Here is a 23,782-nt window from a genome sequence, read left to right as displayed (position 1 = left end):
AGAAGGGACTTATAACTTAGCACCAGCGAAGTTGAGCTACAAGAGCATCACTGCATCAAAGTAGACTGTGATTGCTTATTAAATTGCTACTCCAGTTGTTCTAAAATTGCTACAAGAATATAACTCGTGACTTGTACTAAAGTCGTATTAAAATAGCGTCAATTAATATGGATTGGAGGGAGTAGCAAAACTCACCCAATATGGAGCTGTTCTTGCACAATGAAAATGCTATACAGACCCAGGATCGGTTGCATAGGATTCGAGATTTGGTTCGATTTGTGAATCAAAGATGAAATACATTTCTAGAAATAAAAGATGTTAGCCTGAACTACAGAGATCAGAGAGTAGCGGCTGTGTATTACTACTACGTGCGTTAAGCAAAGCAAAGCACACACACACACACATGCAACGGAGTAGCTCAGCTAGTACTGCTAGATAACATGAAGCTGAATGCTTCCTTGTATTGGACGCTGAATTTGATGCTTACAAGTGACGGACTCATGGTCCTTTTATAGGGGACGCTGAGATAAATCTACTATCTGCCCACCTCATCTCATACGTATACAGTGTACTAGACTAGAAATTAGTGATCCAAACGCACTTACATTTCTTTACAGAGGGAGTACTAGTTACGTTGTGCTTTGCTAGTTTGCTCAACGCAAGTAGTAGTCGTAGTAGTACACAGCTGCTACTCTCGGATTTCTGTAGTTCAGGCTAACAAAAGGTTTAGAAAGAAACGACCCATCAGGCAGTTCGGCTGGCTCAGCTAGTGTCTCACTCCCTCTCCCATTATTAAGAACCATTGGACGCTCAGATAGTGACCTCCATTCAAATTAATCCCCTCTTCATTTCTACCCTAACTCTCGTAGAAGCTGAAACCAAAACCACCAGCCACCACTCCTCACTACTTTCCTCCAGCCAAGCCACACGACCTGCTGCTCCTTCTGCTTTACTGCTGCTGCCTGCTCTCATCTTTTCCCAGTGCCATGTTGATGCTGCTCTGTGCTGCTGCAGCCCTCTCCCATCTCCCTCCCAAGTCCCAACAGCACGTCCAGGCTGCTCCTTGACGACCAGTGCTCCTGGTCGACTGCTACTCCCATCTCGTCTGCAATTAATGACGATGATAGTAGTTGCAGGCTTGCAGCAGCAACAGAGGTACCACGTCAGGCAGCAACGATGAGGACACGAGAGACACCCAGGTTCCTGTTTGTTCGTCCTCCAATCACAAATCGGACAGCAAATCAGGTAACGGATCGAATGAATTCAAACCCCAATCTACAACTGATCTAGATCAGAGTTCGACAATGGTTTGAGCAAATTCGGTAACTATGAACCATTCTTGAAGTTGTTGCTTCCCAGGATCTATGGATTTGGCATGCATACTTTGTGTTGTCAGGGTTTCATTCCACAATGACATCAATGTCCCTCAATGATCTCCTATCCGTGCAAGGCTAGCTGCTAGCCACAATGATCTCATGATGACATCAATGTTCCAGATTTAAAGTTGACCGTCCAAATCTATGGGTCTCGTCTAAACCAAACAAATGTGGGATATACAGCTCGGCAGCCGAGTTTCAGAAGTGCATGATTATTAATTTGCATTTCATGTCAGCAGAGTTAGAAAAAAGGGATACAGCCTGCTATATAGTTATAACATAAAAGTAGTAGATTTAATTCACGTATAAGAATTGCATCTTCCTCAAACCACAGACAAGTGCATAATTATACCTCCATATATGATGCCCGGCATCTTTCGTGTGTACGTTCCAGAAAGGTGCGAACATACTCAACAAGCTCAGTGGCATAGCTCGGCATCAACTGAACCCAACCAAGAACCTAAGGAGACAATGAGAGAATAAATATTATTAAGTACAATTAAGGGTTGAAAGAAAATTCATGTTTCAATTACTAAGGCATTACCTCTTTGGCAATTATATCAACAGCCAGAAGCCCTTGTAGTACAGGGCGCCCATTCTCCACTAGTGAGCTATATACGGAGGTTGCATTTACACGTGGTCTAAATGCTGCTGGACCTGCCAAACGACAAAATAAAGTTGTTTGAATGTGCAAGGATGGAAATTTCAGGAATAGGTTGCTGCAGCCAGGCAGGCAGCCACCATTACATGCAAATATAGTTTTGGACACCAAATTCCACACGATATTTAAGCGCACTTCTGACGCACAATAGGGTCACGATATTGTGTGAAGGATGATTTTTGGACTATGTTATTCTTATGACCGGCTTGGTCTATAGCCGGCAGAGGCCCACCGGGCGTTAATATTACGGGCTTGGCCCGCAAGTTATCTTAGGCAAATTATTTTAGGAAAGTTATCTTAGGCTCGAGTTATAAATACTAGTTGTAAGACATCAATTGAGATCAAGCAATAAAGATATTATCTTCTGTTGCCCGGCTCCCCAAGGAGCCGGAACCCTAGCCACCGCCGGGCCCAACCCTAGCCGCGACGGCGCCCTCTCGCCGGCGCGCCCGCTCCAGCCCTCGCTCCCCTCCTCCTTGCCCATACAATCTACGCCGGAGGCCCGGTAGGAACCCTAGTCCTACCAATTTGGTATCCAGAGATTCCAGGTTGATCATGTCGCTCCCTCCACCACCGCCGCCGCAAACCACCACCACCGCCCCGCCGCCGCAAACCACCACCACCGCCCCGCCGCCGCTGCCGATCACGTCCGGGACCGCTCCCTCGCCAGCGCCGATCATCACCACAGCGGAGCCGCTCCCCATCCTCTCGCCCGAGGCGATGTCGGGCACCCTGCGGGAGCTCGTCCAAGCGGTTCGAGGCATCAGCCTCTACCTCGCTGGGACCCAACCCCCGCCGCCGAGCGTCGCCCCCACTGCCTACGGGCCGCCGCCGCTGCCGTGGACCACCTCGGCCTTCCAGCCGCCCTACGGAGGGGCGCCGCCGCCGCCGCAGCAGCTGCAGCACTACCCCGCCGCGGGCACCCCATGGCCGGTGTGGCCGGCCACCACCGCGCCGCTGGGGGGCCTCCCCACCAGTTTCTACCGGCCACCACGGCGCCGGCTACGGCCCAGCACCACCAGCCGCCGCCGCCATCCACAGCAGCACCACCAGCGCCCCGACCCACCGGTCGGCCCCTGCACCAGGTCCAGTTTCCGCCATCGCCATCGCCGCTTCCCGCGTGGGCAGCCGGCTCATCTTCGGGCCCGGTCTATACCACGGCACCGGAACACCCGGCGCCCTCTCTGCCGTTCAAGCGGTCCTCCAGCTCGGCGCCCTACGCTCCGGCGCTTCCCGACCCGGCGTCCGCGATGCCATCGACAGCCGCAGCTACCGGACACGGCGGTCCGACACCCCCTCGGTTCGCTAAGCTGAACTTCACCACTTACGAGGGCACGGAAGACCCCCTCAACTGGCTCAACCAGTGCGAGCAGTTCTTTCGGGGGCAGCGGACGCTCGCGTCGGATTGCACCTGGCTCGCATCCTATCATCTCCGTGGCGCTGCACAGACTTGGTACTACGCCCTCGAGCAGGACGAGGGCGGCATGCCACCATGGGATCGATTTCGCGAGCTCTGCCTTCTCCGGTTTGGCCCCCCCATCCGTGGCAGCTGACTGGCAGCCCTCGGCCGCTTACCGTTTACATCCACAGTCCAGGACTACGCCGACCGATTCCAAGCCCTGGCATGCCACACGCCAGGCGTATCCGCGACTCAGCGCGCTGAGCTCTTTGTGGGTGGTCTACCGGACCATATTCGCGTGGATGTCGAGCTCCGGGAACCCCCCGACCTTCAGTCCGCCATGTACTACGCCCGGGCCTTCGAGCAGCGGGCCCAGGCACTGCAGCAACCGCCCGGACGGGGCGGCCGCCAGCTCAGTCGACCCGCGCCGACCCTACCAGCACCGGGCCGGCCTCCGCCAGCCGCGGCGGCCGCACCCCCGGCCGCCACACGGACCTTCCGCCGGTTGTCCCCGGCCGAGCAGCAGGAGCGTCGACGTCAGGGTCTCTGCTTTAATTGCGATGAGCCCTACACGCCGACACATGTCTGCCCCCGCCTCTTCTACTTGGAGACGGTCGACTATACCGAGGCGGACGAGACGACCGACGCACCACCGCCACCGGCGGCAACTGGGGACACGGCCGCAGATTCTACGGCGACGGCATGCGTCGTCTCTCTCCACGCCCTAGCCGGCATCCGTGCTGAGCGGACCATGTTGCTGCCGGTGACGCTCCATGGCGAGCAGCTGGTGGCCCTGCTGGATACGGGCTCCACTCATAACTTCCTGCCCGAGGCAACCATGCGTCGTCTAGCTATTCCGACAACGGGCGGGGAGCGCCTTCGGATCACGGTGGCCAACGGTGACCGCCTCCAGTGTCATGGACTCGCCCGCAACGTTCCCATCACCATCGGGGGCGAACACTTTTCCATTACCTGTGCAGGCATCGACCTCGGCTGCTTCGACTTCATCCTCGGTGTGGACTTTCTCCGGACCCTCGGGCCCATCGTGTGGGACTTCGACGCGCTCACGATGACATTCTGGCGGCTGGGCCGCAAAATCCGGTGGGACGGCATTGGGGGCGCTACGTCAGCCGTGCCACATCTCCAGCTGGCCGCCGCATCCTCTGACGCCGAGCACCCTCTGCTGGATCCCCTTCTGCAGCAGCATAGCGCCCTCTTCGACGAGCCACGGGGACTTCCACCTGCTCGGGTGTACGACCATCGCATTCACCTTGTGCCGGGCTCCACTCCCGTGGCGGTGCGGCCTTACCGCTACCCTCAGCTACTGAAGGATGAGTTGGAGAGACAGTGTGCCCTTATGCTCGCAGCGGGCATCATCTGGATCTCGACGTCACCCTTCTCCGCGCCGGTGCTTCTCGTCCGCAAGACAGACGGTACGTGGCGTTTCTGCATCGACTACCGCGGCCTGAACGTGCTCACGCTCAAGGACAAGTTCCCGATACCGGTGGTCGACGAGCTCTTGGATGAGCTTCATGGGGCGCGCTTCTTCACCAAACTCGATCTCCGGTCAGGCTATCACCAGGTGCGTATGCATCCGGACGACATCGCCAAGACGGCGTTTCGCACCCACCATGGCCACTTCGAGTTCTTGGTGATGCCTTTCGGCCTCGCCAATGCCCCGGCGACCTTCCAGGCCCTGATGAACGACGTTCTGCGACCCTACTTACGGCGGTTTGTGCTTGTTTTCTTTGATGATATTCTTATCTTCAGCGCCACCTGGGCCGAGCACCTCCAGCACGTCGCCATCGTCTTTAATGAGCTTCGGGCGCACGACCTCCACCTTAAGCGCTCGAAGTGCTCGTTCGGGACACCTACCGTTGCCTACCTCGGCCATGTCATCTCGGCCGACGGGGTGGCTATGGACGCCGACAAGGTGGCAGCTGTCTCCGCCTGGCCGACGCCTCACTCGCCGCGGGCTCTCCGCGGGTTCCTCAACCTCGCAGGATACTACCGAAAATTTATCCGGGAGTTCGGGCTCATCGCGGCACCTCTCACGCGGCTGCTCCGCCGCGATGCTTTCGCCTGGGACGACGAGGCGACAGCGGCATTCGAGGCCCTCAAAGGGGCCCTCACGACGGGTCCCGTCCTCCAGATGCCCGACTTCGACCACCCGTTCGTGGTGGACTGTGACGCTTCGGGCGCGGGCTTCGGCGCCATGCTTCATCAGGGCGAGGGGCCCCTTGCTTTCTTCAGCCGGCCTTTTGCTCCGCGCCATCTTAAGCTGGCGGTGTACGAGCGGGAGCTCATTGGCCTGGTGCAGGCCGTGCGCCATTGGCGGCCGTACTTGTGGGGACGGGTCTTCCACATCCGCACGGACCATTACAGCCTGAAGTTCTTACTGGACCAAAGGTTGTCGACTGCGCCGCAGCACCAGTGGATCAGCAAGCTCTTCGGCTTCGACTTCTCCGCCGAGTATCGTCCGGGCCGCCTTAACACCGTGGCCGACGCGCTGTCCCGTCGCGACTCCGATCTCGCTCCTTCCACCGACGAGTCCGCTGGGGCGTCCCTGTGCGTCCGCTCCGGGCCGACGTTCGGCCTCTTCGCTGACATTCGCCGCGCAACTGCAACAGCCGACGACGCCGTTCTTCTCCAGCAGCAACTCACGGCCGGAGACCTGGAGGAGCCCTGGCGCTTCGCTGACGGACTGCTTCTCCATGGGCGCCGGATCTTTGTTCCGGCGCATGATGATCTCCGTCACCAGGTGTTACAGCTCGCCCACTCGGCGGGTCATGAGGGTGTGCAGAAAACCCTACATCGTCTTCGCGCTGACTTCTACATCCCCTGCGATCGCGCCCTGGTCCGCGACTGGGTTCGGTCTTGTCAGACATGCCAGCGCAACAAGACGGAGACCCTGAGACCGGCTGGGTTACTTCAGCCCTTGGCGGTGCCGTCTCATGTCTGGGCGAATATTTCCATGGACTTCATCGAGGGCCTCCCCAAGGTGGGCGGCAAGTCGGTCATCCTCACGGTGGTCGACCGCTTTTCTAAGTACGCCCACTTCATCGCGCTCGGTCATCCATACACGGCGGCGTCCGTGGCCCGGGCCTTCTTCGACGGCATCGTTCGCCTACACGGGTTCCCAGCTTCGATCGTCAGTGATCGGGACCCGGCATGTCTGGCGCGACCTCTTCAGGATGGCGGGCGTCCAGCTCCGCCTGAGTACGGCATTTCATCCTCAGACGGACGGTCAGTCTGAGGTGGTTAACAAGGTCATTGCCATGTATTTGCGTTGTGTGACAGGTGATCGGCCTCGAGCTTGGGTGGACTGGCTCTCTTGGGCGGAGTACTGCTACAACACCTCCTATCACTCCGCCCTTCGTGCTACGTCGTTTGAGGTGGTATATGGTCGTCCACCCCCGCCTATACTTCCGGTGGACCCGGAGACGGCTCGGACGGAGGTTGCGGGTGACCTTATCCGCACCCGTGACGATATGCTTGCTGAGGTCCGTCAGCGTCTCCTTCAGGCCCAGCAGCTGGCCAAGCGCTACTACGACGATCACCATCGCGAGGCGGAATTCGACGTGGGTGATTGGGTGTGGCTGCGTCTTCTCCACCGCTCTACGCAGTCACTCGACCCGCGCGCGAAGCGAAAGCTCGGCCCTCGCTACGCTGGGCCCTTCCCTATCGTGGAGCGCATTGGGAAGGTGGCCTATCGTCTTCAGCTGCCAGACCGCGCTCGTATCCACGACGTCTTCCATGTGGGGCTGCTCAAGCCTTTCCGTGGCGAGCCACCGGCGGCCCCTCCGGCGCTTCCTCCAACCGCCGATGGTCGCATTCTTCCGGAACCAGCCAAGGTGTTGCAGGCACAGCTTCGACGTGGAGTGTGGTTCGTCCTCGTTCAGTGGGCGGGTCTTCCGGAGGAGGAGGCTACGTGGGAGCAGCGTGAGGAATTCCGCCAACACTATCCAAACTTTCAGCTCGAGGACGGGCTGTTTGCGCAGGCGGGGAGAGATGTTATGACCGGCTTGGTCTATAGCCGGCAGAGGCCCACCGGGCGTTAATATTAGGGGCTTGGCCCGCAAGTTATCTTAGGCAAATTATTTTAGGAAAGTTATCTTAGGCTCGAGTTATAAATACTAGTTGTAAGACATCAATTGAGATCAAGCAATAAAGATATTATCTTCTGTTGCCCGGCTCCCCAAGGAGCCGGAACCCTAGCCACCGCCGCGCCCAACCCTAGCCGCGACGGCGCCATCTCGCCGGCGCGCCCGCTCCAGCCCTCGCTCCCCTCCTCCTTGCCCATACAATCTACGCCGAAGGCCCGGTAGGAACCCTAGTCCTACCAGTTATATGGGGTACGTGCCCTGCAGTGTCTTATGTGGGAGACTACACTATAAACTTTTATCGTATAGGTTTCTTTGAAATATACTAGATATAGTATATGAACATATTTAGAATGATAAAGTAGTATATATACTACACACATGCAGGTGGTGAATATGCAGGAAACCCCTCATACAACAAAAAAAATATATACATGGAACATAACAGAACACTCATAGCCAACATGTTCCACACATCACCAATACCAAGAGGTGTGCGGGGAGCGGAGATCAGGATGAGATGAAGGATGTGTAATCTCGAGCAGCTCGCCGATGTCGACATCGATGCAGGGACGAGGGCGACAAAACTTAGCTTTTAATCCGCCTAACTGAACAAACCATAACTTGCGCAAGCAGATATGTTTCGGCATGATGCAACAAGATCAAGCTTGCCGACGCCAAAAGATTGATTTTCCTACCGCAAATGGTAAACAGTTGCTTCAATCAAGAGAACAAGAAAAACATGTACCTGTTGTAGGAGGCCACTAAGAACATGGGGCCACATGTTCTTAGTGGCCTCCTACAACAGGTACATGTCCCCGGCGGTTGTGCACACGCGGCACAAGCACAGGTGACTGCACGGCAGCAGCAACACACATGTCTGGCAGCTAACCAGCCGAAGCATGCTCCATCGCCGATGCCAGTGCCTGGAACCGGATGTATTGATGCCCATGGAGGCACGCGCTGGTGAACCAACCTTGTAGGAGGGCACGGACGAGTCGCTACTCTAGAAACTGTTGTTCTCCCCCTGGGTCGCCCTCCAGGAATCTGGTCCCGTAGAGGATGGAACACTACCAGGAAGTTATGCGCCACGTGGCTACCAAGCTTGCAGATGCCGTCAGGGTACAGCGGCGTGTCAATGGGAGAGCGGACTAGCAAAGAGGCGACGAGTGGAGGCTCCAATCCTGAGCTGCTGCTGCTTGTACGCCACTTTGGGGAGAAGAAGGCACGCAGTTGAGCCCACCTAGGGGCGTTGACAAAGCACCTGCCTTTTCCTATCTCTCACAGGTGCAGCGTACAGCAGCCTGACTGGTCAACTCGTTCCCCTTCAGCTTTTTGGAATTTTGAAAAAATACCTTTGAGAAACATCCCAACTCATCTGGACCAAATATGGCCAAATTTGCCATATCAGCAAAATACGTATGCCAATCAGTAAAAGACCACTCCAAGTTCAGTGACTAAAGTGAACTATTGGACAAGTTTAGATGAATTTTCGTTGTGGAATGCCCAAACTAATAAATGTATTCTAATAACTCTCCGCATATAAAATTTTAAGGTCAAAATAACAGAGGATGTCTTACTCTTTGGCTGCTAGTAGTTGCTCAATGTCTGACCAGAATCTCCATCATGGTCACAACGGAATACATCAGTTTTCATATTCAAATTGGTGATTCACTGACTTATGCTTTAGTCTTTTCATGCAACATAGCAATAGATAAAGAGTTGATCACACTTACTATCTACTGGTGGGAAGTAGTTGACTTACTAGATATAGCCTGCTGAACACATTTTCTGTAGTCTACAAATATTGCTGGCAAGAAGTGCTCCTTCAAGAAGTTGTTCACAAAAGCCAATAAGCCATCATTCCTGCACAAAATTTAAGAGTAAAAATATATCAATGTCTACTACCTAAGATTCTACTATTTCAGAAGTACTCTACAGCATAGATGATTGGGAATGCTTTTGGTCCGCTAATATCTTTCCATGTGTTCTGAAATGGTGTCTCGTTGAGAATACCGGGAGTACCGGGGAGCAAGGACAATAATCCCAGAAATTTTAGAAAAGCTATAGGCTGTAGGATATACCGCCAATTAGGTCCTATCGTTTGCCCAAGGACTACTTTGAAACAGTCAATCCTTACATCGACTTTACTTATTCTTTATGCTGCATGTAAATAATCAGTACTGCTCCAGCACCTCTGCGACGGTGTGAACCTGGCAAACTTTTGATTAAGATTTAAAAGCACAAAATGGGGGAGCGGAAACCCCTTGGGAAACCACAACTCCAAACAAATAAAATAGATACATCACAGTCGTGAACCTGTCTAAATTCTCAAGGTATGTTTCCTTCAGCCTACCAGCCACAAAATAATAAAGGAGAAAGATATGAAGGACTCAATGAGCATGGCGAGAAAAGGGACTCCTGGACGACAGAGGAGAAATAGCATTAGTTTGTGGAGGAGGGGAAAGGAAAGGAGTCACACGGTCTTCTTGGATCACTTCAGAGTGTTAAGGGTATGATCATTCCTGAGGTTTGGCGTCATGTACTATATACCATTGTGCCAGCTTAGCAGCTCAAGTTGACATTAACACTTGCACAGGCGCCTCAAGTAGCCATTTAAACGATTACAGTTATGTATCTTATCTCTGGAAATGATTTTTTGCGTAGGGGAATTTATTTTATGGGCTCAATATCAATAAATCATTTATAGCAGGCTGGTAACTGATTTTTAAGTAGGGGCAGTACATAAACTGTGAAACCATGAACATACAAAGAATGGTGATATTATGGCAAGCAGATGAGATGTCGGAGTTTGATAAGTAAACTAAGTCAAATGTCATTCCATCAAACCACACTATAAGTGAAGAAAAAATATTAATTAAACAAATTCACTTCTATAGTTGAATAAGCTCCTTCTGACTTTTGTTTGATTTTTGAAAGAAGTTATACTTTCTGGTACCAGCAACCCCGGTGCACTTTCGGAGTGATGCCAATAAGAAAAACACAGTAAGCCTTTGGTCAAGTTCTAGGTAATGGTACGCACAGAACTAACAAGCCATTCACTGTACAAGTCCGTTCTTTAAGGGTGCTTGTTGCTTGTACCCCCCGCCCTTGGCTCCGTCCGACAAGAGTCCACCACAGGATCGCTGGTGCGGCTCCCTGGTCTCCTTCAATGATGGGACGCCACACGCCCACCGCGACGTCGTCAAAGGGAAGGTCATCGCTGAGCCGTAGGTTAGTGAGTCTACACGCGCAGATCAGGTCCTCTGCTCCAAGGTCCATGTGGTCGACTCCGACGATGGGTTCAACAAGCTGGAGGACCCAACTGAGGCTGAGGACGACGTGGTCTGGGAGCAGTCCAGGTGCAACCATGGCCTTCGCGACACCAATCGGAGGTCGACGACGAAGCATGAAGGACACGACCCCGCATTCGATGGGCAATGCCTGTTCTGCATAGACCCAAGCCACAACCCGGCCAATTGGCCCGCATAGCATGGGGGGGGGGGGGGGGGGGGGGCCGAGCACATGTTGAGGGAGTGCCACCTTCCTCATCCCCCACCATCGTCTCCTATGATGATGAGTCAGCATGTGAACCCTCTAGTAACTCCTCGGGCTAGTCATATGTGCGCCATTTGTTGTCGTCGCGCTCTAGCATTAGGGATGGGGGTGCACCTGCACGACAGCAGAAGTGGTTCGTTCGTTGTTGGCCACATAGGATCGTGGTGACTGCATGTCACAATGGAAGAGACGGCAACGTCGTGAGGCCTCCCTCCCGTCCGCACCTTCGAAACGCTGTTGCTGCAACCTTTTTCTTATACTGACCTTGGCCCAGCACTCCAACATTCATTATTGACCCACCATTGTTTAGAAAATTAGCTTGATTGAATCGCTATTGGTTTGATCTGAATAATGGCAATCATTTCATTATGTTAAGGATACAGATGTATCCGCAATTCATTTAGAGTTACTCCCTCCCTATTTCTTATACTGACCTTGGCCCAGCGCTCCAACATTCATTATTGACCCACCATTGTTTAGAAAATTAGCTTGAATGAATCGCTATTGGTTTGATATGAATAATGGCAATCATTTCATTATGTTAAGGATACAGATGTATCCACAATTAGTTTAGAGTTACTCCCTCCCTATCATAATATAGGACGTATTTTGACACTACGTCTTACGTTATGAGACGGAGGGAGTACTTAGGACCCGTTCGGTAATCCACCGCTCCTAGGATCTGCGGAGCTGCTGTTTGCTCGCTCCAATATTTTACACCACAGCTCGGTCCACTCCCAGAGTGGAGCCGTGGAGTGGAGCGAAACCGAACGGGGCCTTAATAGCCTATTTCTTATACCATATCTCTATCCCGTGAAATTCTCGAGCCAAAAGATGGATGCATATGATGTGTTTCACTTTGCTAAATGAAATCAATTAAATGGTGTATCAATTCCATCAATTGCATATAGCAATAAATAAATTAGCAAGATTCTATCTAATATTTTGGATAGAAGAGAAAAAAGTATTCGATCTAAACTTCTAAACTAACAAGCAATCTCGACGCCTATTCCCGCGACGCATGCACCATCTTGTCGCAGCACTAACACCATGGTCATGCCCATGGCTGCGGCGACCAAGCCAACTGGCGTTGCACCGACCGCAGGACGTATACGTCTTCGCGCGCACGCCTGAGCTAGACAAGGAAAAGGTCGACCTCAATCGATCACTCCTCACAACAATAGTTGGCTCTCGCAAGTCGATCACGGTCGTTGATATCTCTGATGCCGCTGATTTCCTCCTATACTTCCACCGCGTGCGGTAGAGATCCGGTGGTCCTCGACAGCTTCATCCAAACCGCCATCTTCTATTTGCAGTTGACACCTTGGTCCTGCAGCGCGCACTCGTCCGCCACTCGCCAGTCGGAGTCGGTGCCCTAGCGTAATAGAAGGGATTTCAGTCAACTCATGGAGCCTAGCGATGGCGGGGATTATCCTTGCATTGTCATGCCGGATTGAAATGTTGGACCTGTCTACCTATAGCCGCACCGACATGCCAATCATTCGGCTCACATTTTGGTGCCTAGATGCGCCAAGAATCCCTAGGGAGAAAGACACATGGTGGAACGAGACAAACCATCGAGGCTCGAGCTCATCATTCCGCCTCAAGTCAAGACCCACCTCTACCACATCACCATCCACGTTACGCATGGACTATCATCGCACGACACGTGCAGCCACAGATTCTATCGACGCCAATGGAAGTGTGCCAGAATGGCCCATGACACACATGTTCAAATATGCGTCGAGCAAGCCGAACACGTTGGCGTCGGCATGCGGCACCGCCTCTGCTCTCGGGGCCTCCAACACAAGGCCAAATGAGTCCCACCTAAGACAAGTAGCGACATGGCTAACTTCGCCACCCTCACCAGTGGGCTTGGTCTCACTCAAAAAAGTAAGCTCATAGGTGACGGGGTAGCTGTCAGTGGATGCCATTGGTCGTGTCCAAGGCAGAGCATCGGTATTGGTGGGAGGGGGTCCAATCGCATGGCAGAGGGGTCTGATCACGCGGCTTAGGATGAGGATGGTGCAATGGCGGCCACCCCATTTACTTTGGAGACCCTTTTCGACCCAATCTCCTTGTTCCGCTTCCCCTTGACTAATCAATGCATCTGGAGAATGTCGCAGCTAGCCCACTTCCCACAAGATGTTTGAATGTCTGCAACAGTCCATTGTGTGGCGACTTCAACATTGGTCGCTGAGCGGACGAACGCCTTGGTCTATGAACCATCCGTTGGCCAATCCTCACAGCACCACCTATTGAGATCAAAGACCCCCCAACAGAGCTCCACTCAATCCCAAGGCCCACACAACTAGCTCGACTACGACCGTCATTGGGGCAACACCCTATTTGGCCCTCTCTTTTGTGAGTGAATTGCCATTCTCCTATCCTCTAGCGACACATGAGTGTTGCTCAATGGCAACACGGGCCCCCAAATCTAGCACAACAGGGTGTCCCGATCTCCCCTATGTTGTTTCCGTTGGTGATCGATACTCACAAAGGTTGTTCGCTAGGGCCCTAGAGTTTGGACTGTTTCATCGCCTCGCGCCCTACGGCTTGATGACTACCGACTCGCTTTATGCAGACGGTGTTGTCATCTTCTGTCACCAGGATAAGGAGGAGTTGTTGCGCAGCTTGCTTGCGATGTTTGGGCGGACATCGGGGTTACACCAACTTTGCAATGCGCTCGGTGTCCCCTATTGGCATTGGCGGAGCCTCTTTAGGGCCAAAGGGGGCCATGACCCCCCCACCCCCCTACAAAACTAGACGAAAAATGCATACTAAGCATTGCATTCGGCCCAACACATTGAACCGACAGCAACAACACCACACATCAACGCAAGCTCGTTTCTTTTCCTTTTCCTCCAAATTGACAGAACATCTTTTCCCCAAATCACCATGGCTAGGTCCTAGCCTCCTGGGTGAACTGCCTCTAGGTCTTGGCCGCCACCTTCCGCCTTCAACCGGCCCGCCGTGCTGTTGCCAACCATCGTCGCCCTCCGCTAGTCCGCCCCCACCGGGCCGCCACGCCGAGCGTTCGCTCCCTCCTGTTGATGGTTGTTGCTACTGGAGCGCTTGTCCTGTCTGTCGCGCCGAGTAGTATTGGACATGTTCTGATTCAGAGAAGAGGTAACAATGCTTTTGAAACTTTCATCTCACATAGCAATGGTGAAACAACAAACAATGATATCTTTTTTTAAAAGAAAGAGACGTCGGTAGGGTGTTGAACAAGAACAACCATCAGCTCACACCACTCCCAATTCTCTAACATTGGTGGGATTTGTGGATCAAAGATAACAAGATGAAGATGAACAGGAAGATGAAGATTGGAGCCAATATGAAAAAGAACCAGAACCAAGCCAAGACAAAGAAGAACATGTCATGTTTCGAGGCATTGAATTCTTGGAGCGAGATCCTTCATTACGTCCATATTTTGAAACTACCCCCACCCCCTTGGTTTGCTCGTCACGCTCCACCACTGCCTATTGGTGATCGGAGGAGGAGGCCCTAGAGGCTGCATCGGTTATAGAGTGTTTGTTAGCCCCCCCCCCCCCCCCGATCAAGTACCTCTGGATTCCCCATTACTCAAGAAGCCCTAAAGCGAGGCACTGCAGCCCTCGGTTGATGGGATCGTTGATCGCCTCCCCACTTGGAGAGTGTCCATGATGAGGAAAGAGGGGCGCCTCACTTTGGTCAAGTCGGTCCTAGCTGCCAAACCATTGCACCGGTTGGTTCTGCTGGACATGAACAAGACCCGGATCCATGTTGACAAGATCTTAGAGAGGCTTCCTCTAAGTCGGCAGGCCGTCAGCAAACGGCGGCCACTGCCACATTAACTGCATAAGGGTGTGTAGGGCCCTCTGTCTGGGTGGGTTGTGTGTCCAGGACATGGGGAATGTGTTCACTAGTCCCAAAGTCTCCGATAGTTGTGGAGGATGCGCACCGACCCTTTCCATCCTTGGGAGAGGTTTGGACATCTAATTGTACCAGGATGAGCAGGCGATGTTTGCCGCCTCCACCAAGATGGTGGTTAAAGAAAGAGCCTCTACTCTTTTTCTGATGAACATTGGCTTGACGGTCGCGTCACTTCGAAGGTTGAACCTGAGCTCCTATTTCAGGTTTCCCAACACTAGGAAGAGATGGAACATCCGGGAAACTTTAACAAACCGCAATTGGATTACGAACATCACGGGAGCATTGAGTCCCTTGGCCTTATGGCAATAGTTCCAGGTTTGGCAGTTAGTGCGCTAGGTGCAACTTACTGCCGTTTCCGATAACCCCCTTTGGCATTGGACGATGATACACCCCCATGAGTCAAATTATTGGAAGCTAAACTGAAAGACTTGGTCTCCCCCATGAGTCAAGTTCTTCATTCACTGGCTTCTCGGGACTGCCAGGCGGAGCGACGCACCTTCATGCGTGATCTACGACCAATTGGAGGAGACGACGGCCCACCTCCTTACCGGTTGTCCCTTCCCGCGCATGGTATGGCACGAGGTGCTCTCATGGATGTGGATCCGATCGATAGCACACCCCCTACTACTGGAATGTCTAAATGGAGTGCACAAATACAAAAAGGCACATCCTCGACCATCCTATTGGTGGCATGTTGCATTTGGAAGCATCAAAAAGTGATAATCTTCAACAACGCTCAGCTCAGCCTATCTCACTTGCTAGACACAATCAAGGCAAAACTACGCAATGGGCGATGGCGTGCGCAGGAGATTTGGCGGCCTTGCTTCCAGACATGGTGGCACCTACCGCTTAGTTGTGTTGCATTGTAACTTTGGGTGTGGCCCTATCTAGGACTTGTACAAACTCTTCTTTATATCACAAAAGAAAATACAACAACAACAAAGCCATTAGTCCCAAACAAGTTAGGGTAAGCTAGAGGTGAAACCCATAAGATCTCGCGACCAACTCATGGTTCCGACACATGGATAGCAAGCTTCCACGCACCCCTGTCCATAGCTAGTTCTTTGGTGATGCTCCAATCCTTCAGATCTCTCTTTACGGACTCTTCCCATGTCAAGTTCGGTCTACCCCGGCCTCTTTTGACATTATCCGCATGCTTTAGCCGTCTGCTATGCACTGGGGCTTCTAGAGGCCTCCGCTGAATATGCCCAAACCATCTCAAACGATGTTGGACAAGCTTCTCTTCAATTGGCGCTATACCCCAACTCTATCTCATATATCATCATTTCGGATTAGGTCCTTCCTTGTGAGGCCACACATCCATCTCAACATGCGCATCTCCGCCACACCTAACTGTTGCACATGTCGCCTTTTAGTCGGCCAACACTCTACGCCATACAACATTGCGGGTCGAACCGCCATCCTACAGAACTTGCCTTTTAGCTTTTGTGGCACCCTCTTGTCACAGAGAATTCCAGAAGCTTGGCGCCACTTCATCCATCCAGCTTTAATTTGACGGTTCACATCTTCATCAATATCCCCATCCTTCTGCAACATTGACCCCAAATATCGGAAGGTGTCCTTCTGAGGCACCACCTGACCATCAAGGCTAACATCCTCCTCCTCCTCGTGCATTGTAGTACTGAAAGCGCACCTCATCTCCTCGGTTTTAGTCCTACTAAGTCTAAAACCTTTCGATTCCAAGTTTGCCTCCATAACTCCAACTTCATGTTGACCCCCGTCCGACTATCATCGACTAGCACCACATCGTCCGCAAAGAGTATACACCATGGGATATCTCCTTGTATATCCCTTGTGACCTGATCCATCACCAAGGCAATAAGGGCTCAAAGCTGACCCCTGATGCAGTCCTATCTTAATCAAGAAGTCATCAGTGTCGCCATCACTTGTTCGAACACTTGTCACAACATTATCGTACATGTCCTTGATGAGGGTAATGTACTTGGCTGGGACTTTGTGTTTCTCCAAGGCCCACCACATAACATTCCACGGTATCTTGTCATAGGCCTTCTCCAAGTCAATGAACACCATATGCATGTCCTTCTTTTGCTCCCTATATCTCTCCATATGTTGTCAGACCAAGAAAATGGCTTCCATGGTCGACCTCCCAGGCATGAAACCAAACTGACTTTTGGTCACGCTTGTCATTCTTCTTAAGCGGTGCTGAATGACTCTCTCCCATAGCTTCATCGTATGGCTCATCAGTTTAATTCCACGGTAATTAGTACAACTCTGAACATCCCCCTTGTTCTTGAAGATTGGTACTAATATACTCCGTCTCCATTCTTCTAGCATCTTGTTTGCCCGAAAAATGAGGTTGAAAAGCTTGGTTAGCCATACTATCGCTACGTCCTCGAGGCCTCTCCACACCTCAATGGGGATACAATCAGGGCCCATCGCCTTGCCTCCTTTCATCCTCTTTAAGGCCTCCTTGACCTCCGACTCCTGGATTCGCCGCACAAAACGCCTGCTAGTATTATCAAAGGAGTCGTCCAGATCAATGGTAGAGCTCTCACTCTCCCCATTGAACATCTCGTCAAAGTACTCCCGCCATTTATGCTTAATCTCCTCGTTCTTCACCAGGAGTTGGTCTGCTCTGTCCTTGATGCACTTGATTTGGTCAATATCCCTCGTCTTCCTCTCTCGGATCTTGACCATCTTATAGATGTCCCTTTCGCCTTCCTTCGTGTCTAACCGTTGGTAGAGGTCCTCGTACGCCCAACCCCTTGCTTCACTCACAGCTCGCTTTGCGGCCTTCTTTGCCATCTTTTACTTCTCTATGTTGTCTGCACTCCTATCCAGAGATAGGCATCATCACAAAAGAAAATAAACTGGTCAAAATCCAATAAAGAGCCTTGTTTTAGATGGTGTTGTCCGATGAGAAAGCCGAGTAAGCCAGGAGGATCTAGTCTTTATAGAGAGAGAAAATTGGCCAGCAAATCATATAAGGGTTCCTTTTAGGGGAGTTTCTTCACATGACCAAGCATGATGAGCAAATGGATCTGTCAAGCTTATCTTGGAAAGAACTTCAAAACAACTCAGTCGTTGGGCAAGGCCTAAGCTTGTGACATCTTTAAATCCAAGCTAAGGAACATCCAGAAATAATAATGTAGAGTTCGTCTCTACTTATACATACTACTAACTCTACTGTCTGGGAAAACAGAAGGCTGGCGTCAAAAACATGGAGCGGTAGACACAAACATTACACCACATATCATCAATGAACCTATATAACTCAGGTTATTAAACAGAATTAAGATACACACTGAATAGTAATAGTAACTGCAGGAGTACAGGTGCACAATTTCACACATGAATCAGAATCAAATTAAATAGTTAGCACATTACCCAAGTTGTGAGTACTTTCGAGGAAGCATCAATCCTACTTTATTCATAAACTGCAAAATGGAATAAATATCATCATGAACCAAGTAATCAAACAGACATAGGATCGTAGGAGTTACAAGGGAAGTACTCCCTCTGTCCCAAAATAAGTGCCTCAACTTTGTACTAGCTCTAGTACAAAATTGTGCTTGAGACACTTATTTTAGGACGGAGGGAGTATGTGACAGGTTACCTCAAAGACAGGACGGTAAACTGATGCAGCTAGGAAAATCCCTTGATCAGGTATGATGCTTGCTGTTCCATACCCTTCTTGTGGTACAGCTGGGTTTCTTCGCCATCCTTGACCTATGACATTGATCGAAATAGATCAGAATTGAACACATATGGCACATGTTGGGCTGTGCCTGTTGGGCTTGTGCCTTCTGCTTCAGTGTGTGTGTTTGTGTGTGTGTGCTATGGCCCATGTGGTCACATGCCCAGCAGATTGAGGATAGAGTAAATAAGCTAAAACAAGGGGATAAGTCGGTGATGGAATATGTGGCAGAATTGCAGCATTTGTGGGCTGACTTAGACCACTATGATCCACTGGAGTTACCTCACTCGGAATGTATAGTTGCTACTATAAAGTGGGCAGAGCGTAGGAGAGTGATGAAATTCTTGAAGGGACCTAACTCGGAATTTGAAGGGAGGCATGCTGGGTTGTTTCATCAGCCAAAGCTTCCCTCACTTGAGGAGGCGATTGCAGAAATGGTACAGGAGGAGGTCAGGAGAAGTGAATGCATCTCGCTCAGCATTTACTGTGTCTGAATGGAAGGAGACAAGAGAGTGCTTCAACTGTGGAGTGAAAGGTCACATAAGCCTCAATTGCACAGCACAACGCAGAGAAATACGTGGTAGGGGAAGAGGTTGCAGCCGGGGAGGATACCGGGGAGTTAGAGGCAGAGGTAACTCCAGGGGGTTGAATTATTCTGGTGGCTTCAAGGCAAACTTGGCAACACAAGAAGGGGCGTCAACAGCCTCTCAAGGGGAGCCGAAGAGTAGAAGCCAGGAGGACAACACCTTTGGGAACTTTGCCCACGTTGTCTACACAGGGGAAGGTAATTTTGCAAATGCATCTATATCCACACATGATTTCCTTCCAGATTGGATATTAGATTCTGGAGCAACAAAGCATGTTGTGGGTACCTCAACTGAGTTTGAATCATATACTCAATACCCAGTTACACATTGTGAAACAATACAAACTGCTGATGGCACTTCACAACCGATTAATGGAGTTGGATCAGTTCAATGTACATCCACTATTAAATTATCTGATGTATTACATGTTCCAGCTTTTCCTGTGAACTTGCTTTCTCTAAGTGCTTTGATTGATCAGATAGATTGCCAGGAGAGGATGACTGGAAGGAAAATATGTTTGATTCAGGAGAGGATGACTGGAAGGAAACTTGGGACAGGAAACAGGCATAGTGGATTGTGGTATATGGATCGTGAAGTGTCTAGGTCTGGTGCTAGTCATGTTTTGGCTATGCTAGTTGGAGGAAGTGAGACAATGGCAATGATCCATCACTGCCGCATGGGGCATATGGCTTTTGATAAGATGAGTAAGATGTTTCCTGATGTAATGTGTGGAGTAGACAAGAGTAAGCTTTGGTGTGATGCATGTGAATATGCAAAACACACAAGAGGCTAAGAAGTATATCCCCGTTTATGTTGATTCACTCTGATGTGTGGACATGTCCTGTCGTTTCTGTCAGTGGAATGAAATATTTTGTGACATTTATAGACTGCCACACTCGCATGACTTGGGTGTACCTCATGCGAAATAAAGATGAGGTATTCCAATGTTTTCAGGAGTTTTATGCCTATGTGCAGAACTAATTTAATGTGCAGGTGCAAGTGGTCAGATCTGACAATGGAACTGAATATGTAAACAAGCAATTTGGAGGTTTTCTGTCAGCACAAGGCATAATGCACCAAACATCATGTCCAGATACCCCTGCTCAGAATGGTGTTGCAGAAAGAAAGAACTGACACATTCTAGAAGTGGCTCGATCACTTATGTTCACCATGAATGTGCCAAAATTCTTGTGCAGTGAAGTTGTCATGACTGCAACTTTCCTGATCAATTTTGGATGCCTTCAAGAATGCTTGGTATGAAGTCCCTGTGTGAGATGCTATTTGGGGAGAACAAATTCTCAGTTCCTCCGAAGTTACTTGGGTGCACTTGCTTCGTCCGAGGTCACAGACCAGCAGTGGGAAAGCTGGATCCACAAGCTGTAAAATGCATATTTCTTGGATATCCTGCGGGGCAGCGAGGCTATAAATGTTGGAATCCTGCTGAAAGGCGTACGTTTGTAAGTATGGATGTCACTTTTCGAGAATCTGAGCCTTTCTATGGTGATAAGACAGGTCTCAGCACTTCATTCGAAGAACTTGACCACCCACAACATATGCAGGGTGGTCAAGAGGGGCAGTGCAACTCGGGTGGTGAGTGCAGCGCCAATGGTGGCAAGGAGCAGCCAATACCACCCCGGAAAATAGTTTCCTTCCAGTTGTAGCTGATGGGACTGAACAGCAGAGGTGGCAAAGACCAAATGAGGAAAGGAATCCTCAGGTGTATACAAGGAAGAGAGTTTTGGAGGGACAAGTGCAGGGGGGGCAGTCAAAAGAAACTATGAAACAGGGGGAGCAATTAGAAGAAATTCAAGCTACAGGAAGCTCATCTGAAGTGGAATCACATGAGAATTCAAGTACTGAAGAAGCATCACCTAACCTGCCAATTACTCTCAAGAAGGAAGTAGCAAGGAAAACTTTGAGCAAGGGCAATCTTGAGCATTACATCAGTAATTATGTCACCTATGAAGCCTATCACCTTCATTTAGAGCATTTGTCGCATCACTTCAAGCTGTGGTTATTCCTAAAGACTGGAAAGAAGCAAGAGAAGATCCAAAGTGGTGTGAAGCCATGAGGGAAGAGTTGGAGGCCCTGAGAAAGAACAAAACATGGGAGCTAGCGAATCTTCCAGAAGGGAAGAAGGCAGTCAGTTGTAAGTGGATCTTCACAGTGAAGCAGAATCCTGAGGGTAAGGTTGAGCGATACAAGGCAAGACTAGGAGCTAGAGGGTACAGCCAAACCTACGGTATTGATTATGACGAAACATTCGCCCCAGTTGCGAGTATGAATACAGTGAGGATTCTAATCTCCTGTGCAGCTAACTTTGGATGGCCACTACACCAACTTGATGTCAAAAATGCCTTCTTACATGGAGATCTACAAGAGGAAGTCTACATGGAAATTCCTCCTGGACTTTCTACACCTGGGACTGTTGGGAAGGTTTGTAGATTGAGAAGGTCTCACTACTGTTTGAAGCAATCACCGAGGGCTTGGTTTGACAGGTTCAGGCTAGCAGTTAGCAGTACAAAGTATAAACAATACAATGGAGATCATACTGTTTTCTATAAACATTTCAAGCAACAGATTGCTATTCTTTTTTTTAGAAACAGAGGCACAAGATTTGCCTCATCCAGTAAAAAGGAGGGAATAGAGTTTAGAGTTTTACAGTACACCGCCGCGGCATGACAATTACTCGTACAATATTACAGACCCTAGCTTCTTGGCACCAACAACTACCCATAATTTTGCCTCTTCCAAAATGGCCGTGAGGAGGACCGATGGCGGAGCAAATTTGTGTCAAAACACTCTGGCGTTCCTCTCATTCCAGATGGTCCAGGAGATGAGCATGGTGAGGGAGGTCATCACACTCGAACTCTGGCTTCGCGTGTCAGTTCTCTTGTCCCACCAGTCCATGACAGAGTCATGGAGGTGCCATTGGTCGGTATTGACGTTGGGAAGTCCCAGCTTGTCGATGATGGATCTCCACAACGTGTACAGGCACTGAAAGAGCAGATGTGGCCCCGATTCTTGCTCTCGTTTGCAGAGCTGGCATAGACCACAATTTTCCCACCCGCGCTTCTCCAAGCGATCGGCCGTCCAAATACGATCTTGTATGGCTAGCCAGGCGAAGAATTTCACCTTAGGTGGTGCCCACGCCTTCCATACCATTTGGTCTATGGGAGAAAGAGTCAAGCCCAGGAACTGAGCCTTGTACGCGGAAGCAGACGAGTAAATCCTGTCATTCGCATGCTTCCAAATGATATCGTCATGGGCCTGCTCGTCCAGTTGAAGGTCATGCAGTAGCATCCATAGGGTGAAGAATTGGCGGATGTGGTCCACAGTGAAAGTTGTGATTGGTTTTATTTGGAGAATCCACGCACGATTCTTAAGAGCATCACGGACCTTCCAATGCTTCCTCCTGGAGGCCTCAAAAAATAATGGTGCAATATCCTTGGGTTTCCGCCCCAGCAGTCACGGAGAGTCCCAGAACGGCGTCCTTGCGCCTGTCACCCAGAATTATTGTAGTGGAAGCATAGAAGAAGTCGCGACCAGCCGGCGTGCATGGGTTGCCAAGATCCACCCAAGGCTTGGTAGGCGCTTTCCATTCGTACCAGAGCCACCGAAGACGTAATGCCCGCGCAATCTTGTCGGTGTTGAGAACCCCTAGACCCCCATACTCCTTTGGTCTACAGACAGAATTCCAATTTACTTTGCAGCTAGCACCCGTTGTCATGTTCGCACCGGACCACAGGAAGGCCCTTTCCAACTTGTTGAGGTTGTTAAGCGTGCCAGCCGGCACCATGAGAGGCGTGATCGAGAAAATTGCTTGGGAAGAGATGACCGACTTGACAAGGGTCGTGCGACCAGTAGCATTGATGCTTGGGAAGAGAAAATTGCTTGGGAACAGATTGCTATTCTTGCGGTATATGTGGATGACATCATAATAACGGGAGACAATGAAGAGCAGCCCCAACTCCCATTGAACAAAATCACAAATTGACAGCAGAGATGGGTGAACAAGATAACAAAGGAAAATATCAACAATTGGTTGGCAAACTTCTGTATTTATGTCACACTAGACCAGATATTACATATGCAATAAGTGTAGTAAGTAGATATATGCATGATCGTAGAAGTGGACACCTTGATGCAGTCTATAGAATCCTGAGGTATCTTAAGGGCAGCCTTGGTATGGGGCTCTGGTTCAAGAGTAATGGCTATTTGAATGTTGACGGTTATAGTGATGCTGATTGGGCTAGCTGTCTTGATGATAGACGATCAACCTCTGGCTATTGTGTGTTTGGTGGTCGAAATTTGGTATCATGGAGAAGCAAAAAACAACCGATGGTGTCAAAATTAACTGCAGAAGCTGAGTATAGGGCAATTTCTCAAGGCCTGAGTGGGATGTTGTGGGTAAGGGGCCTTTTGCTTGAGCTGAAGGTGCTCAGACAAGATCCTCTGAATGTGTGGTGTGACAACAAATCTGCCATCAGCATTGCTAATAATC

The 23,782-nt window shown here is 50.5% G+C and overlaps 1 protein-coding gene across 1 annotated transcript in view; it reads right to left on the bottom strand.

Moving 5' to 3' along the window:
• LOC123408747 (exocyst complex component SEC8) overlaps window positions 1-23,782 on the bottom strand; it is a 62,407-nt gene that overhangs the window by 25,616 nt on the left and 13,009 nt on the right. The window contains exons 14-18 of the mRNA XM_045101794.1: window positions 18,611-18,723; window positions 18,382-18,431; window positions 9,305-9,405; window positions 1,921-2,033; window positions 1,729-1,836 (exon numbers count right to left, since the gene is read on the bottom strand). Of these exons, the coding sequence (XP_044957729.1) occupies window positions 1,729-1,836; window positions 1,921-2,033; window positions 9,305-9,405; window positions 18,382-18,431; window positions 18,611-18,723 (485 nt within the window). The remainder of the gene's footprint in view (window positions 1-1,728; window positions 1,837-1,920; window positions 2,034-9,304; window positions 9,406-18,381; window positions 18,432-18,610; window positions 18,724-23,782) is intronic.

This window comes from Hordeum vulgare, chromosome 7H (genome assembly GCF_904849725.1).
Source record: "Hordeum vulgare subsp. vulgare chromosome 7H, MorexV3_pseudomolecules_assembly, whole genome shotgun sequence".
NCBI classification, from domain to species: Eukaryota; Viridiplantae; Streptophyta; class Magnoliopsida; order Poales; family Poaceae; genus Hordeum; species Hordeum vulgare.
This window is presented reverse-complemented; position numbering and strand designations above follow the sequence as displayed.